This window comes from Mizuhopecten yessoensis, unplaced genomic scaffold (assembly GCF_002113885.1).
Source record: "Mizuhopecten yessoensis strain PY_sf001 unplaced genomic scaffold, ASM211388v2 scaffold6383, whole genome shotgun sequence".
NCBI lineage: Eukaryota > Metazoa > Mollusca > Bivalvia > Pectinida > Pectinidae > Mizuhopecten > Mizuhopecten yessoensis.
Window position 1 is genome coordinate 664,252 of NW_018406522.1, and position 15,876 is coordinate 680,127.

The following is a 15,876-nucleotide window of genomic DNA, read 5'->3' on the forward strand; positions in this document are numbered from 1 at the left end:
GAGACAGCGTCAGTAGAGTCTGGATCTCCTGTTTCCTACCGAGACAGCGTCAGTAGATTCTGGCTCTCCTGTTTCCTAACGAGACAGCCTCAGCAGATTCTGGATCTCCTGTCTCTTAACGAGACAGAGTCAGTAGATTCTGGATCTCCTGATTCCTAACGAGACAGCGTCAGTAGATTCTGGCTCTCCTGTTTCCTAACGAGACAGCCTCAGTAGATTCTGGATCTCCTGTCTCCTAACGAGACAGTGTCAGTAGATTCTGGATCTCCTGTTTCCTAACGAGACAGCCTCAGTAGATTCTGAATCTCCTGTTTCCTAACGAGACAGTGTTAGTAGATTCTGGATCTCCTGTTTCATAACGAGACAGCGTCAGTAGATTCTTGATCTCCTGTTTCCTAACGAGACAGCGTCAGTAGATTCTGGATCTCCTGTCTCCTAACGAGACAGCGTTAGTAGATTCTGGATCTCCTGTTTCCTAATGAGACAGCCTCAGTAGATTCTGGATCTCCTGTCTCCTAACGAGACAGCGTCGGTAGATTCTGGATCTCCTGTTTCCTAACGAGACAGCGTCAGTAGATTCTGGATCTCCTGTTTCCTAACGAGACAGCGTTAGTAGATTATTGATCACGTAAGATCAGAACAATAGAACAGTGGCAGGATGCTGCGTTGGGAAAACAACTCCAGGCGGTAATGGCATTGCACAACATCACACGGAGCACGCGATCAATGACATCACACCATGTTCAATAATGTATGGGACCTTACACAAGTACGATCTTGGGAAGTAGCAGCCAGGCATACGATGGAATTCCAGACGTGGTGCCACTCATTAATGATCAATAAAAGTTCGCTGAAACGTTAAAGAGACCTACGGTGAATGATACACAGGTGTGACGTGTATTATATAAATAAACATCGACACAAGACCAGCTCATGTTTAATTGTATCAATTTTGTGAGTGTTTTAAATGTATACACTGAAATACTTTATACCAGGAAATTTCCGCCCAGTAAAATGATAAATTCACCTTAGCTATATGGAGGGCAAAAAGACAAAAATTAAACTACAGCGACCATTTTCCCGGTATACAGTTTTTCTCAGTCATGGAAATCATGACTTAGTTTATACAATCCCTCAATCTGTGGCCGTTTTCTGATTTTAAATTTGTTTCTAATTTTTTTTTCAATTTTTTTTATATAGTTATTTTTGTTTGGAGTAATGTCCTTACTTCCAGCATACACTATTCTCCTGTCCAATATTGAGCAATGTAAACGACTCACAGCCTTATACAAATTTAGTTCCAGTGTCTCAAAGCTGGGAGTTAAATGACACATGTAGTGTAAAATACAAATAGACAGTAGAAAATACTAAGTTTGTTTTTAACACAAACATTTACCTTTGCATTCTTTGCTTGACAAAGGAAACAGACGTTTTCGAAGGCTCACAAAATAAGTTTTCATTACTGTTTGGGTTTAAAACATTTATTATATTCATACCAAACTGATTAAGCTGATTCCAAACAGTCGACAGTAGGTTTACCTATAGGCGGCCACTTGCAGAAGACTCACTTCATGAACAAGCGAGAATTCAGGTAATTATATAAGAAGCTACTAAAGAGTCCTCGTTGCCCTTATTTGGAAATTTGACCTGTACTCAACCCCAAGCAAAATCTACTAATGTACTGTGATCTATGGTAATATTGACATCAGACTAACTGAACTCATTCACCCCTGAAGACACATTTGAACTCTTCCAATTCAAAGGTTGGAATAGTTCATTATGAAATTCCAGGGGTGAATGAGTTGAAGCACCCTGTAACACTGAATCCAAGTGTCCAATAAATTGCTAAAGGAAAGGACAAAATGTTCAAAAGTTTAATAAAATCAAGTTGAGATTGAAACATTGAAGTTAAATATTGACACCTTCAGACAGTGTGGAGTGTCTTAACTCATTCACCCCTGAAATTTCATAATGAACTATTCCAACCTATGAATTGGAAGAGTTCAAAAGTGTATTCAGGGGTGAATGAGTTCATTAACGTCTCTCTCATCTCTAGTCTCCATGCAGTGACATAGATATACCTTTATCAAACTCATCTCCAGCAGCAGAAACCTACCTTTATGAAAGTCTCTCTTAACTCCAGTGGAACAAATCCAGATTTAAAACAATTTTGCAACATCATTGACATCTAGCTGAAGTGAAAATAATCTAAATCCATCGTGAGATAGTTAAAAGTGTCGATGTAACTTCCACACAGTATTATAGGGAGATCTGATATAAAACTATAGATCCTGATACATCCGGTATAATACTTAAAGGTGTTAAAACACCTGTTTCTAAAATTACCTCTGAACACGAATTGAAATTTGTAACCTAACACACGGTTCACTGGATAGTTCATTTGAACGCATTCCCAAAAGTTCGGAGCCTCACTATAAACCGTTCCAACGTTAATGTCATGTCTGCTAATGGTAGTAGTCATTGTCAGCGAGGCATTACAAATACGGTTTTATAATGTTTATACTTACTTAGCCCGAATTTAAAAAATAAAATAAGCAGGTTTAGAAATACCATACTTTGTTTAATTCAATATTTGGAATAGTTTTTCAAGGTAAATATTGATCATTCAGTGTAAGGTTTTCAATCAACTTAACACTAAATTGAAATTTATTTTTATATATATATATATATATACAGAAAAGGAAAGACATATCCAGGCATATATTTTGCAAAATAAATCAGCAGTTTGGATGTGAAATATAAATTAATAAAATCTCTGAATAATCTAATTACACAAATAGAAATAAAATGGAATAACATGCATAACAAACGTAAAAACTACAAATACTATCACAGAATTTTCATTTTTTTATTTTATTAAAACACGATTGTTGTCTTGAATTAATTACGAAAAAAATATCACATGATTTATTTATTTTTATGTCGAATACCACAAATAAAAAGTACACCTGTTGATTGAGGGTTTGATACATATGTTAAAGGTTGGTGGGATATAGCACACTACGTAGGGTCCCGGGTTAACAGTCCTTAAACACGACACATGTGATGTTTATCTTAGTCTAACACCAACAATACCCTCCTGTCAACACTAAAGTTGATGTGCGCTTGAACTTCACAATAATCGGCATATCAATGTTCATAAAATGTGCCCGATTGGCTACGATTGGCTACGGTAATCGTATAGGTATGTAGCATGTTATTATGAGGACGAGATTGAGTGAAGAACAAGGTGGTTCTAAATAAAAGGGTACACACCTGACCTGCGACACAATAAAAGGTTGTACGTTACGATACTGTATTGTGATCGAACACAATAAACATCAATCCTGACAAGATCTGTAATAGACAATAAAACCAGAGTCAACATAACAAAGTCGGCAGTCTTTGTGTCAAACTCAGTCTCAGTTCTGTCAACAGCAAAACCTCTGACCTCTGGTGTATTAAGCTCTTTACCTTGGTCCTATGATGTCTTCAGAACATGACCTTGGATCCGTCTACAGATAATGACCTTGGAACTGTCTACAGATCATGACCTTGGAACTCTCTACAAATTATGACCTCGGTCCTCTAATATCATTAGATCATAATGAACCTTTTAAATTTCCAACTTAACATTAAATGTGAATAAGCATAAGTGCCTGGGCCATTCATTGTTTATTAAATTGTTTAATAAGTTTATTATTAAGTGTTTAATACATAGTGACCTCTGCTCTGGATAGATATATGTAACTGTAGAGGGACAGGGTCAGTGAAATACTGGTGCTCATGTAGCTTGTTAGAGCAACCTTACGATTGAAGGTCCTGGGTTCAAACCCTGGTCTGAGCCCTTTTCATTTTTACACTCAAAACACTGTTGTTATTGTTTTGTATTGCATTTTGTTTTCTTAAAAAAACTCAAGGTGTGGTTTTCGTTTCAGAAATTATTTATTAGGACTACTGTAATAGTAGTTAAGCATGAAGTGATTTTTTTTTTAACCCCAAAAAATATTTCACTTCGTACTTACAGAATTTGGCAGTGGAACGAGGATCCTTAAGCACGGGTTTACAAGTATACCTGCCAGGAATGTGAAACTTTGAGGTACTTGACCTAAAACTTAAGTGTAGGTGGATTGACTAAATTGGATGAAACACGTAGACAAAACGTCTGTACACACCCCTATAGGTTAAGAAAACCTCGTTAGATACAGGTATAGGGTTAAAATCACTTGGACACTGTAAACAATGAGCAAACAATATTCTGAGGCGACGTAAATTGCCCATGTACAACTGTGTCAATATTGACAGGACAGATTGAAATGTCTTCAAGAAACTTTAGCCCAAAAACATCTGTCAATGATTACCACAGCTATCAAAATATTGAAAAATAATTCAATAATCCATATATGTAATCCAGTTCTACAACTAGGTTTATATACCCTGTTACTTACAAGGACAACAAGAGCAATCTTTGAGCAAATCGAGATGAAACAAAAACAAGATTCCAATCCCCAACCTCCATCCTCACTCGACCCTCAGCCAACCCTCACCCAAACCTTTCATTCTTGACCATTTACATATACATATTAATCTTTGATTGGTGGTCAATCTAACTTGAGTGTGGCCAAAGGGCTGCATTTGGGTAAAACAGATCAAATAAATATTTGGATTCGAACATACCACCCTCAGCCAACCCTCACCCAAACCTTTCATTCTTGACCATTTACATATACATATTAATCTTTGATTGGTGGTCAATCTAACTTGATCGAGTGTGGCCAAAGGGCTGCATTTGGGTAAAACAGATCAAATAAATATTTGGATTCGAACATACCACCACCAACTTTAAGACAGGCAGTCTACCAACTGAGCAATCTCATAAGTGATCGACCCTCGAGATTGACCCAGTCCAGATCTGCTAAAATCTTTCAGTGTTTTTGCAAGATGTAAAAGTTTGGGGTAAAATCAGACATAAATCACAAATTCTGACCCCTTCACATGGCAAGCCTTTAAAATGTTGAGGGTCCAAAGCCATTTTAGGAGGTCATATACCATCATATGGAGGTATAAACTGAAACACTGCTCTTCAATCCTTTTAACAAACTTTTTTGCCTTATAACACAGGTTTATAGGTCTAGGTTTAATATTACGAGTCCATGGGCTTAATGGTGAACATGGGCTTATTAAAGGTAAAAACACAAAAAAATGCTTAAAGAATATCAATCTTCAAAATCAGTGCAGAATTCTAACTGCTCTTGGCCACAATTCTACAAGAATATATCAAAATAAACTTTGTGCAAGAAACAAATAATATTTCAAAGAAATGTTTAAAGAAAAAATAAATAGAGTTGATACTGGCCCCTGGTAATCAGTGCAGGTCACAGTGTTGAGCCTGTCGCACAATTGTAATGCTAGGTTTGACTCGCTGGTTAGGGAAAGCTTTGTATTAATTACACAAGCTTTTCCATCCAATTGAATATTTATGATCCATCATATACTAGGTTAGGGTACAATGGTTATCGTTTTTGAGTGACATTTACAACAGTTTTATTCCTCTCCATGCTATGAAGTTCCTAGACTTGATTTGACTTCACTCAGATGAGGTCGATCATCCTCAGGTAAATGAAAGAAAACTAAATTTATTCATACTGTTCTTCATAAACAGCTTTCGAGCATTCTCATTGTTTGAAAATCCCATTTATTATAACATAGTACATCACCGTTTTTATCCAAGCCTCACAATAACGAAATGCTAAACCTATTGTAATATAATTGTATGTGATATTTAATTATCACACAAAACAATGTGTGTACTCATCGTTAGGTTTCGACTTCCTGTATCAATCTGGTTGTATATTTCACAGCTCATCATTCTTAAATCTTCATTAAAACCATCCAAAGGAGCATTACAAGTCTTATTTTCATGTATGAGAAATTATTAATTTGATTTAAATATCAAATTTAATATCAATACTTTTTTTGAACACCTGGTAACCTTTATGTATCCATGCAACTGCCTTATTCTTAACATTCCTAAAATATTTCTATTTTAAATGGCTTTTTAAAAACACATTTAATTCTAATTGATTTGAAATGTTGGTATGTGATGGTTGATTTAATGTCTGCACACCTGTAAAATGTCCACCTGTTTTCTTACCTTTATCTCTCCTGATAGACATGACAAAGACTTCCTCATTTTCTTCCTTGGTGGCATTTTCAACAAAAAACTCCATGGCCTCCGGAGAGATTTGGGTGGCATGGCTAAGCCTTAGGTTGAAATTTTTACGAAATACTACGAAAAATTACACACAGGCTACGGCCGTGTTAAAATCCACTCTCTCCACTTCAGGTAAAACACGTTGGCCGCATAATTATGTTAATTTTTTCCTTTGAAATGTCTCACTTCCTCAATGCTGCATGTTGTGAAATCAACACCATTATTTCCCTGATATTTACATTCCAGCTTTACACAAATATTCCTCTGGTTTCGACACACTGGGGTTACGTATCCAAAACAGGTAAATAATACAACACAATGATGATCCAATTCCTCCACAATATTTTCCTCTATCTTGAATTTCTATTTGAATTAAATTTCCTGGCAGTTCAAACAAAAGAATTTTCTATCTCTTGCAATAAAACAAAAAAACTTTAGCAATATATTCTTGAAATTCCAAAATAAATTAAGAAAAAATGTAATATGTTATTAAAATTAGGAAAATAATAGTGATAATAAAAAATATGTACTATATTTATCTAGCACAAAATATTTTTCAGGGTTAAGACATCAATCTAAAACCACATTGACCTGATTCGTATTCGTGACAGCACCCCACGGTTTGACGACAAATGATGAATGGAAGTTGATCTCACTATAGCGTATCTATACTATACCTAAAGCCCTATAGTCATCCACGTAATTCACACATTAATGTCAATATTTGATCATATAGATATACCTGTAACATACCGCTGTTTACCTACATCTGATAAGCCGATAGCTGTAGAGAATATACCTTTATGTAATCACTCACAATAGAACTCCATTAAGTCGAAGGTAAAATATCGGCCAATTTTCTCCCTAGATAAGTCAACATTTTAGCACTGTAATCATCCAAGCACGGGCTTCCTTTCCGCATTGTAACCAACTACACACTTGATGACACTGTATTTAAGACCTTGGAGGCCTTTACGCTAAAATTTTGTACTACATTTCCACACCGAATAACACAGGTTTAGTCCTTGAGAAGCTTTCTAGAAGAAATTGTACTTGTTTTCCATGAAGGTTTAGTCCTTGAAAAGCTTTATAGTAGAAAATGTACTTGTTTTCCATGAAGGTCTAGTCCTTGAGAAGATTTATAGTAGAATTGTGTACTATCTCCACCTTGACATGACTAACAAGGCCTTTCGAACATATATAATAGAACTGTATAGATTTACCTGTCCAATCTTTGGTAAAAACTGAAATATCTAATTAAATAGGTTTACATGTATAACTAATTCACAAATTCCAGGGTGACACAATCACTATAGGGTATATAATACCCTGGTCACTTTAAATGGTCACACACACCCTTAATATCCCTTTAGAGCGGTCAGCTGATGTAAACAAATGTCCACAGCCCCTACGGACATCACTTGTAAACAATGCCTAAGCAGTGATAATGTACCCTGGTATTAGCTCAGCTGACGAGCACACTTGTTACCGGCGTAATCATTGTCACAAGTTTAATCTGATATGATTGGAGCAGTCGTCTCACATAGGCAGCAGAGTCAGGAAACTTTCACCAATCAATAGCTATGAATGGCAGTCAGTGCTGTGCAAGTACCATGTCCTCCGTCGCCGTAGTCCGTCGCCACGTGGGTCCTGCACACAGCCACGCCGGCTTTGTTCACAACATTAGAAGGTCATGTTGATATCCCAACGGGGAAAAAAGTTGGACGCCAAAAATTGTCTTGTTAATGTGTTTTCATTGAATGATGCTGATCGCACACCTGTCGTATGATGACACCATACCTGGCAACACATTGTCTGCCTCGTTAAGGTAAAAGTGAAAGCAACCGCGGGGTCTCAATACCTGCTGCCACCAGGAGCTAATCTTGACCCATTGGTATCATGCACAGGTCCTTAACTGATTATGAATTAACCTTATGCGGGACAGTTTGGGCGCAAAATTAGCCTCGGGGTGTTATCGATGTATAAATAATGAGCTCGGGTGAAAATTACCCCTTACTCGCCCCAACTTCTGTTCATTGATCAAGTCGAGGCCTTGGCTTCATCACCTAGGTGCCATGTGCATCCATCCATGCTGTGTACCCCCAACAGGTAAATCAATGTGCAACGACACACCTGAGCACAGGTAGGGTCGGAGATCAACCACAGACTATCATACCTTGACCACCACCTTATACAGGTACAAAGGACTACAGGTTAAAACCACCAGGTAACAACAAAGGTGCATCTCGTTAACCTGCTGAGGCAGAAAAGGTAAACACAGTAACAAACAGCCATCGCCTTTGTCAGTGTAACGGTCTACCGCTGTTTCTTTAATACCCAAAAAATAAAACTATTTTTTTTGTTATCAGGTAATATAAGCTCCAATATCAAGCGTGCTTCCAATTTTGAAATTGACTTACAGAACTATGTTGGACTTGTCTGTTCTCATAGCAGATCTAAACTAATTTGAAGCCTTATTTCTGACTTAATTAATTTAAGGAATATTATCCTGAAGAATAAACTTTTCCATGTTCAATAAACATAAAATACAATATCTCATTTTTTTCTGTTTTAATTCTGTGTTATCTGGAGGTGTGTATATAGCTAACTCAACTGAAAAATTTGGGATATACAGTGAAATCAATACAAGTTTCTTAAGCATGAAAACATCAAAGGAATTATTTGGTTCTGGTACCGATTCAAACATGCTGCCAATTAAAATTATTCCTTTGATGATCAATAAGAAAACATTCCAAGCCCCTGTGTACGGTATAATTAAGTGACACTGTTGTATACCTGTACAGGTGTTTAACGACTTTAAAGTACAACAGGTAAACAGAAAACAGGTAAATATATACAAATCCTGTGTTTACCTGTATATACCAATCGACCTGTTACAAGTTAAACCCTGACCTTGTGTAACCTCTATTTGTTTATTATATCACATACCTTACAATCAGCGAAATTTTACATTTTCCTAATCCAACATTTTTTATTCTTGGCCACTTTAATTGACCGAATTTCATGAACAAGTTACTGCAGCTTTTAGTCTTTGTTTAACATTATTCTGTGGAGTATTTAAAGCCTAACCAGCTTTTATGAAAATAATTCAAAAAAAAAGAAGAGAACTTTCATACACATAGAATTCCTTTCTTGAAAAATTAATAGGTAGAAATTTGCATTAAGTTATTAAAATAATCAACTGCTGATATTTAAGTAAGTTGAAGATTCAACATTATTTTTTTCGAAAATTTAAGTCATTGATTTGTTAAGCTAACAATGCTGTCATATGTTCCGTGCACTTTGTGGGGATATCAAACAAGAGGCGGACCAGGTGTAAATTAAACGGGCCTGGACACCGAGTCTGGACAACCGCATTACAAGCTTTGCTTAAGATGGAGGAAGAGTTTGTATAAACAAAAACATCTGTCATAGCTCACAAACAGGAGCATCTGATTATCAAATTCTCCTCTATTGTCACCTGTATTAATTACCGTTCAACGTAAATAGTGTTGCATTAGGATTGACCACCCAGATTACATAGATTGTCGGCAGTCAGAAAGGGCTAATCATAGATTTTTAGACCGGCCACCTGCGATTAATTAATTAGTATGCCCAGTCGATTCAATAAGTTCCGGAAAACTCTTATTATAATCAAATAACACCGGGGAAGGTTACTTTACCTGTCATTGCCATTAGCATTGTTACCCTTCCTCACCTGTATTTCTTATTAGCAACAAATATCACATAAAGCTGGGTTTTATTTACCTTCAAGTTTCATTAGCATCGTTAGTGGTTTTCACCTGTTTCATAGTTATCACGGGGCACCATTGATGTGTAACTTTACACCTATTTCAACCTGTATTAGCTATCAAAAGCTACCATTGATTTGGGGAGGTAATTTTACACTTATTTACACCTGATTTACCTGGCTGTAACAAGCCGTTAAGTGATACCCTCATTAGAGATGTGCGAGTGTGTCCTGGTTTCCGGGGGCGATGACTGGTGTTGCTTAGTGAGGGTAATCATGTCATCTGATAAACACCTGATGGACATTCATCATAAGATCACGTTTGGAAATCAATCTGAGATGAAAAGGAAATTAAACTGACCAAGTTATGATTAAGGTTACCGGCATTTTATGGAGTCTGAAAACAACTTATTGTGTCAGTTGCCATTCTAATAAACTCATTCACCCCTGAAATTTCTTAATGAACTATTCCAACCTTTGAATTGTATGAGTTCAAATGCGTCTTCAGGGGTGAAAGAGTTAGGACTCATTGTAAGAAGTCAATCATGAATCTGTTTAAGACTTATTGTTAGTAGTCAAACCTGAATCTGACTAAGACTTATTGTTAGTAGTCAATCCTGAGTCTGATTAAAACTTATTGTGAGTGATCAAACCTGAACCTGATTAAGACTTATTGTGTGTAGTCAATCCTGAGTCTTATAAAGACTTATTGTGTGTAGTCAATCCTGAGTCTTATAAAGACTTAATGTGTGTAGTCAATCCTGAGTGTGATAAATACTTATTGTGAGTAGTCAATCCTTAATTTGATGAAGATAATTGTAAGTAGTCAATCCTCAGTCTGATAAAGACTCATTGTTAGAAGTCAATCCTGAGTCTGATTAAAACTTATTGTGAGTAGTCAAACCTGAGTCTGATTAAGACTTATTGTGGGTAGTCAATCCTGAGTCTGAGTAAAACTTATTGTGAGTAATCAAACCTGAATCTGATTAAGACTTATTGTGTGTAGTCAATCCTGAGTCTGATTAAGACTCATTGTAAGAAGTCAATCCTGTGTCTGATTAAAACTTATTGCGTGTAGTCAACCCTGAGTCTGATTAAGATAATTGTAAGTAGTCAATCCTGTGTCTGATTAAAACTTATTGTGAGAAGTCAAACCTGAATCTGATTAAAATCATTGTAAGTAGTCAATCCTTAGTCTGATAAAGACTCATTGTTAGAAGTCAATCCTGAGTTTGATTAAGACTAATTGTGTGTAGTCAATCCTGAGTCTGATAAAGACTTATTGTTAGTAGTCAATCCTGAATCTGATTAAAACTTATTGTGAGTAGTTAAACCTGAATCTGACTAAGATAATTTTAAGTAGTCAATCCTCAGTCTGATAAATAATTATTGTTAGTGGTCAATCCTGTGTCAGAATAAGACTTATTGTGTGTAGTCAATCCTCAGTCTGATAATACTCATTGTTAGAAGTCAATCCTGAGTCTGATTAAAACTTATTGTGAGTAGTCAAACCTGAATCTGATTAAGACTTATTGTGTGTAGTCAATCCTGAGTCTGATTAAGACTTATTGTGAGTAGTCAAACCTTAATCTGATTCAGATAACTGTAAGTAGTCAATCCCCAGTCTGATAAAGTCTCATTGTTAGAAGTCAATCCTGAGTCTGATTAAGACTTATTGTGTGTAGTCAATCCTGAGTTTGATTAAGACTTACTGTGAGTAGTCAATCCTGAGTCTTATGAAAACTCATTGTGAGTAGCCAATGCCTGAATCTGATAAATAGTAATTGGGAGTTGTGAATCTTGTAGTCATTGTGTACAATTCATTCCTGAGTTTGATAAACACTTTGATTGTCAGCAGTCAAGACTTTAGCACAAGTACCAACCAGACTTTAGCACAAGTACCAACCAGACTATAGCACAAGTACCAACCAGACTTAGCACAAGTACCAACCAGACCATAACACAAGTACCAACCAGACTTAGCACAAGTACCAACCAGACTTTAGCACAAGTACCAACCAGAATATAGGACAGGCACCAACCAGAATATAGGACAGGCACCAACCAGACATTAGCACAAGTACCAACCAGACTATAGCACAAGTACCAACCAGACTTAGCACAAGTATCAAGCAGTCTTTAGCACAAGTACCAACCAGACTATAGGACAAGTACCAACCAGACTTAGCACAAGTACCAACCAGACCATAACACAAGTACCAACCAGACTTAGCACAAGTACCAACCAGAATATAGGACAGGCACCAACCAGACATTAGCACAAGTACCAACCAGACTTTAGCACAAGTACCAACCAGACTTTAGCACAAGTACCAACCAGACTTTAGCACAAGTACCAACCAGACTATAGCACAAGTACCAACCAGACTTTAGCACAAGTACCAACCAGACTATAGCACAAGTACCAACCAGACTTTAGCACAAGTACCAACCAGACTATAGCACAAGTACCAACCAGACTTTAGCACAAGTACCAACCAGACTATAGCACAAGTACCAACCAGACTTTAGCACAAGTACCAACCAGACTATAGCACAAGTACCCACCAGACTTTAGCACAAGTACCAACCAGACTATAGCACAAGTACCCACCAGACTTTTTCACAAGTACAAACTACTGATACAGAAAATGAATCCTCCATCAAACAGTATAAAAGGCATTCATTATACAAAGACTGCGTCCCTGAACTTAAGGGCCATACTGCCAGTATTGTGACATTGTGTGCACAGAGTAATGGATAGCTGTGCGGTGGTTATCATAGTCTAGATCAGGTTACAGAAAGCTTGTTAACTCAATCAAACCAATGGACAAATTCCATTGCAATGTTTTTAGAACAATGCTTTTACAAGAGAGGCAAGGTGTGAATGGATGAATCACTCTGAAGCCAAGAGGCACATGGAGCCCGTCTATAGAGGAAAAACACATACCGTATTTGGTGCTAGGGAGCGCCAGATGCCAACTTAAATACCTCATTAAGGACTCACACAAACAAATCAGCCAATCAGCAAATGTTTCATACGATTGTTATCCCTACCTAAAAATACATTCCGGTTAAATACAGTGCCTTTGAGTAATTTAAATGGGTAAATATTGACATATTTTACATTGAATGAAATCTACAGATATTTAACTTAAGAGAAACGTATAGTTTTAGTAGATTTTAATATGTGATGTCGGATTGATATGTGATCAAAAGTCAGGGGGTGTTCCCGTCCAACTCACATGTTTGGCTTGTAAACGTCAGCTTGTCAAAAAAAAGTAGACACCTGTAGCGCTAATATATGCCATTAAATCTGCCACAAAATGCACTTTGAAGCCTTTGTCAGGTATGTATCTATGAATCTAGACAGTTGTCACTAGTGTTGAACTTAAAATATTAAAGCTATTAGCTCAAAAGCTTAGTAATAACATATAGTGAATGATTTTGTTGTGCAAGTCCTGAACAAAGTGTTACATCATTCTGAACAATAACATTGGTAATTAAATCAGCAGATACGGTAAACCTCTGGTCCGTTAGAATTATACGAAACTATAGCCGCTACAATAAAGAGTAGTTTGAACTATCCGAGTCGACATCGGCAAAAATCATGGCAAAAAGTCAAGTCGTCGATACAGAACGACGGCCTTATTGCGATATATATTTGCAAATCTGGAGATGAATAATAGTGTTTATATCTTTCTTATATTTACTTACATATTGATTATCAATCATTAAGTTCAATTGCAAAGCAGAGACAAGTATAGCCAACCTCGATCAATTATTACGTAATTTCAGTACTCAAATTGTGTGTTCAATCACTAGACAGAAAATTATTATTTTTATTGTTCAAAAAGTGTGTTTGAACTATCCGCCTATTCGTTCTGACCGGGGGTTTACCATAATGTTCCAGGACAGCTTCGCTTTCTCTTGTCTATAGCTATTGCCATTTAGATAGCAAACATTGTCTGACAAACCAAAATATTTTTTGTCAGAAAATAAATATAAAATGCAGAATGAATAAAATTCCAGAATTTTGTTATGAGCATTTGAGTTTCATTATCAAAATCCTTATGGTGTCTTATTGGAGCAGGTGCCCTTTAAAGCAGGGGCCATAACTCTGTATATACATTACATTTCTCCCTTCTTCAGCTTAATTAGTAAACTCTGGCAGCGTATAAATAAGCGTATACGCAGTGAAAAAAGGATTGATACTTGTTTCATATATATTGCCGTTCACGGTTCAGCGAGATAACTGCTTGATGACAGCCATTGCTTGGTTCCTTCAACCTCCAGAAACATAGAACATGTAATTCAACAAAGGGTTGCTGACAATCTTTTTATTCCATGGATGCACATTCAAATTTCTTTGATAGTCTATAAAGTAAGCAGTGGCGACTTCAATCTGGAACATTTCAGGATGTCGTTACCAGAGCAGTGTGTCAATGTCCGTACATTATGACTGTTATAAATGAATAAAATTGTTCGAAGGACTTCTCAGATTGATTCATTTCAAATTTAAAAGTTATGATAAGAAGACAATAGTGTTGCAATATTTAAATTGTATATTTTCTAAATCTACTCATATTTTGATGCAGATTCACTAAAACCATATTATCCTAGCGACCACGGCTACCATAGTTACAATCACAACAACCCGATTTGACAGGTTTTTTCTTTTTATCATATTTAAACTTATTTTTGTATGTAAATATAAGGATTGACGATCATTTTGACGGCGATTACGGTAGTATGAATGCAGTTGGAAGTTATTCTTTATGGAGCGCTAACGCACACCATAAAATATGTTCGTTGCCAACTGCGTTCATGCTACTGTATATGTTAAAATGAAGGTCAATCCTTCTACGAGATATGCCCTGGATAATGTTACCCACAGTGAACAAAGGGCCATAACTCTGTGTATAGCATTGGCACAAGACCTGATTACAGTATGTAACAGTAGGCAACAATCTGACATCCCAAGAGGTATTCACATACAAAATTCAGCTATTGTGAGTAATAGAGTTTGTGCCACACAGCCTAATGGACAGAGAGCACTAATTAAAACTTTGTGATCAGATCATCAAAAACTATACAAAGATCGGGCAACACCAAAACATATTCTCCAAGATCAACAGGTGTTCAATTAATTAATTTAGTTGTGAGAGACATATATAACACACAACGATCAGCACACAGATAAAAGTAGCTGTAAAATATAGACACAATTAATACAAGAGTACATGTGACTCAGACTTATTTCACTGCGATATTAATAGATAAACTTTAATATCAATTTAAAATTCAATAAAACTTCCTTTCTACAGAAATATCACAACATATATCAATTCTGCTAGTGAAACAATTAATCCATTTGGAAAATGAAAATTCTTGGTATCCTTGCCAACAAACGATAAAATGTCAATTACGCATAAAACTCTTCATTTTTTTTAGTTTTCCTTTGCATCACATAAGCAGTAATGGATTGAAATGGTTCTCCCGGCATATTTTAATGGCAAAATGATTACCCATAATGCAACAGGATACATAAATGCACGCTGTCGGTGTGTGGCTAATTTCGACGTAATGTCAGCTACACAACGTAATCAATAACTGACAGGAAACATGTTGTCTAGCATTTGTAGTAAACGTTTACATTGACACGATAGTGAAATGATGCATTTCCTCAATCAAGCATGCATGAATAAATGCAGAGCTGAGAATCAGTCCCATGTGACTTTTAGATGAGGAATATATTTCTATTGTATTTTACATTTTGCTGTAGTATGGGCTAACAACTCCGAGTCACACAAGTGCCGTGCAAATTGGAACTCTTTTTTTATTAGAGACATGACACAAAACACTGAGACATTCTGCCTTAAGGCCTCAGTTCCACCATATTAACAAATCT

The 15,876-nt window shown here is 36.4% G+C and overlaps 1 protein-coding gene across 15 annotated transcripts in view; it reads right to left on the reverse strand.

The window, feature by feature from the left end:
• The window catches only part of LOC110452090 (serine-rich adhesin for platelets-like), a 291,726-nt gene that overhangs the window by 237,611 nt on the left and 38,239 nt on the right, over positions 1–15,876 (reverse strand). The window contains exon 1 of one of the 15 annotated variants that reach the window (XM_021500401.1): positions 6,155–6,271. The exons of the other annotated variants lie outside the window; for them this stretch is intronic. Coding sequence (XP_021356076.1) covers positions 6,155–6,256 — 102 coding nt within the window. The 5' untranslated portion in view covers positions 6,257–6,271. Of the gene's footprint in view, positions 1–6,154; positions 6,272–15,876 lie in introns of those variants that run through there. 15 annotated transcript variants of the gene reach the window in all.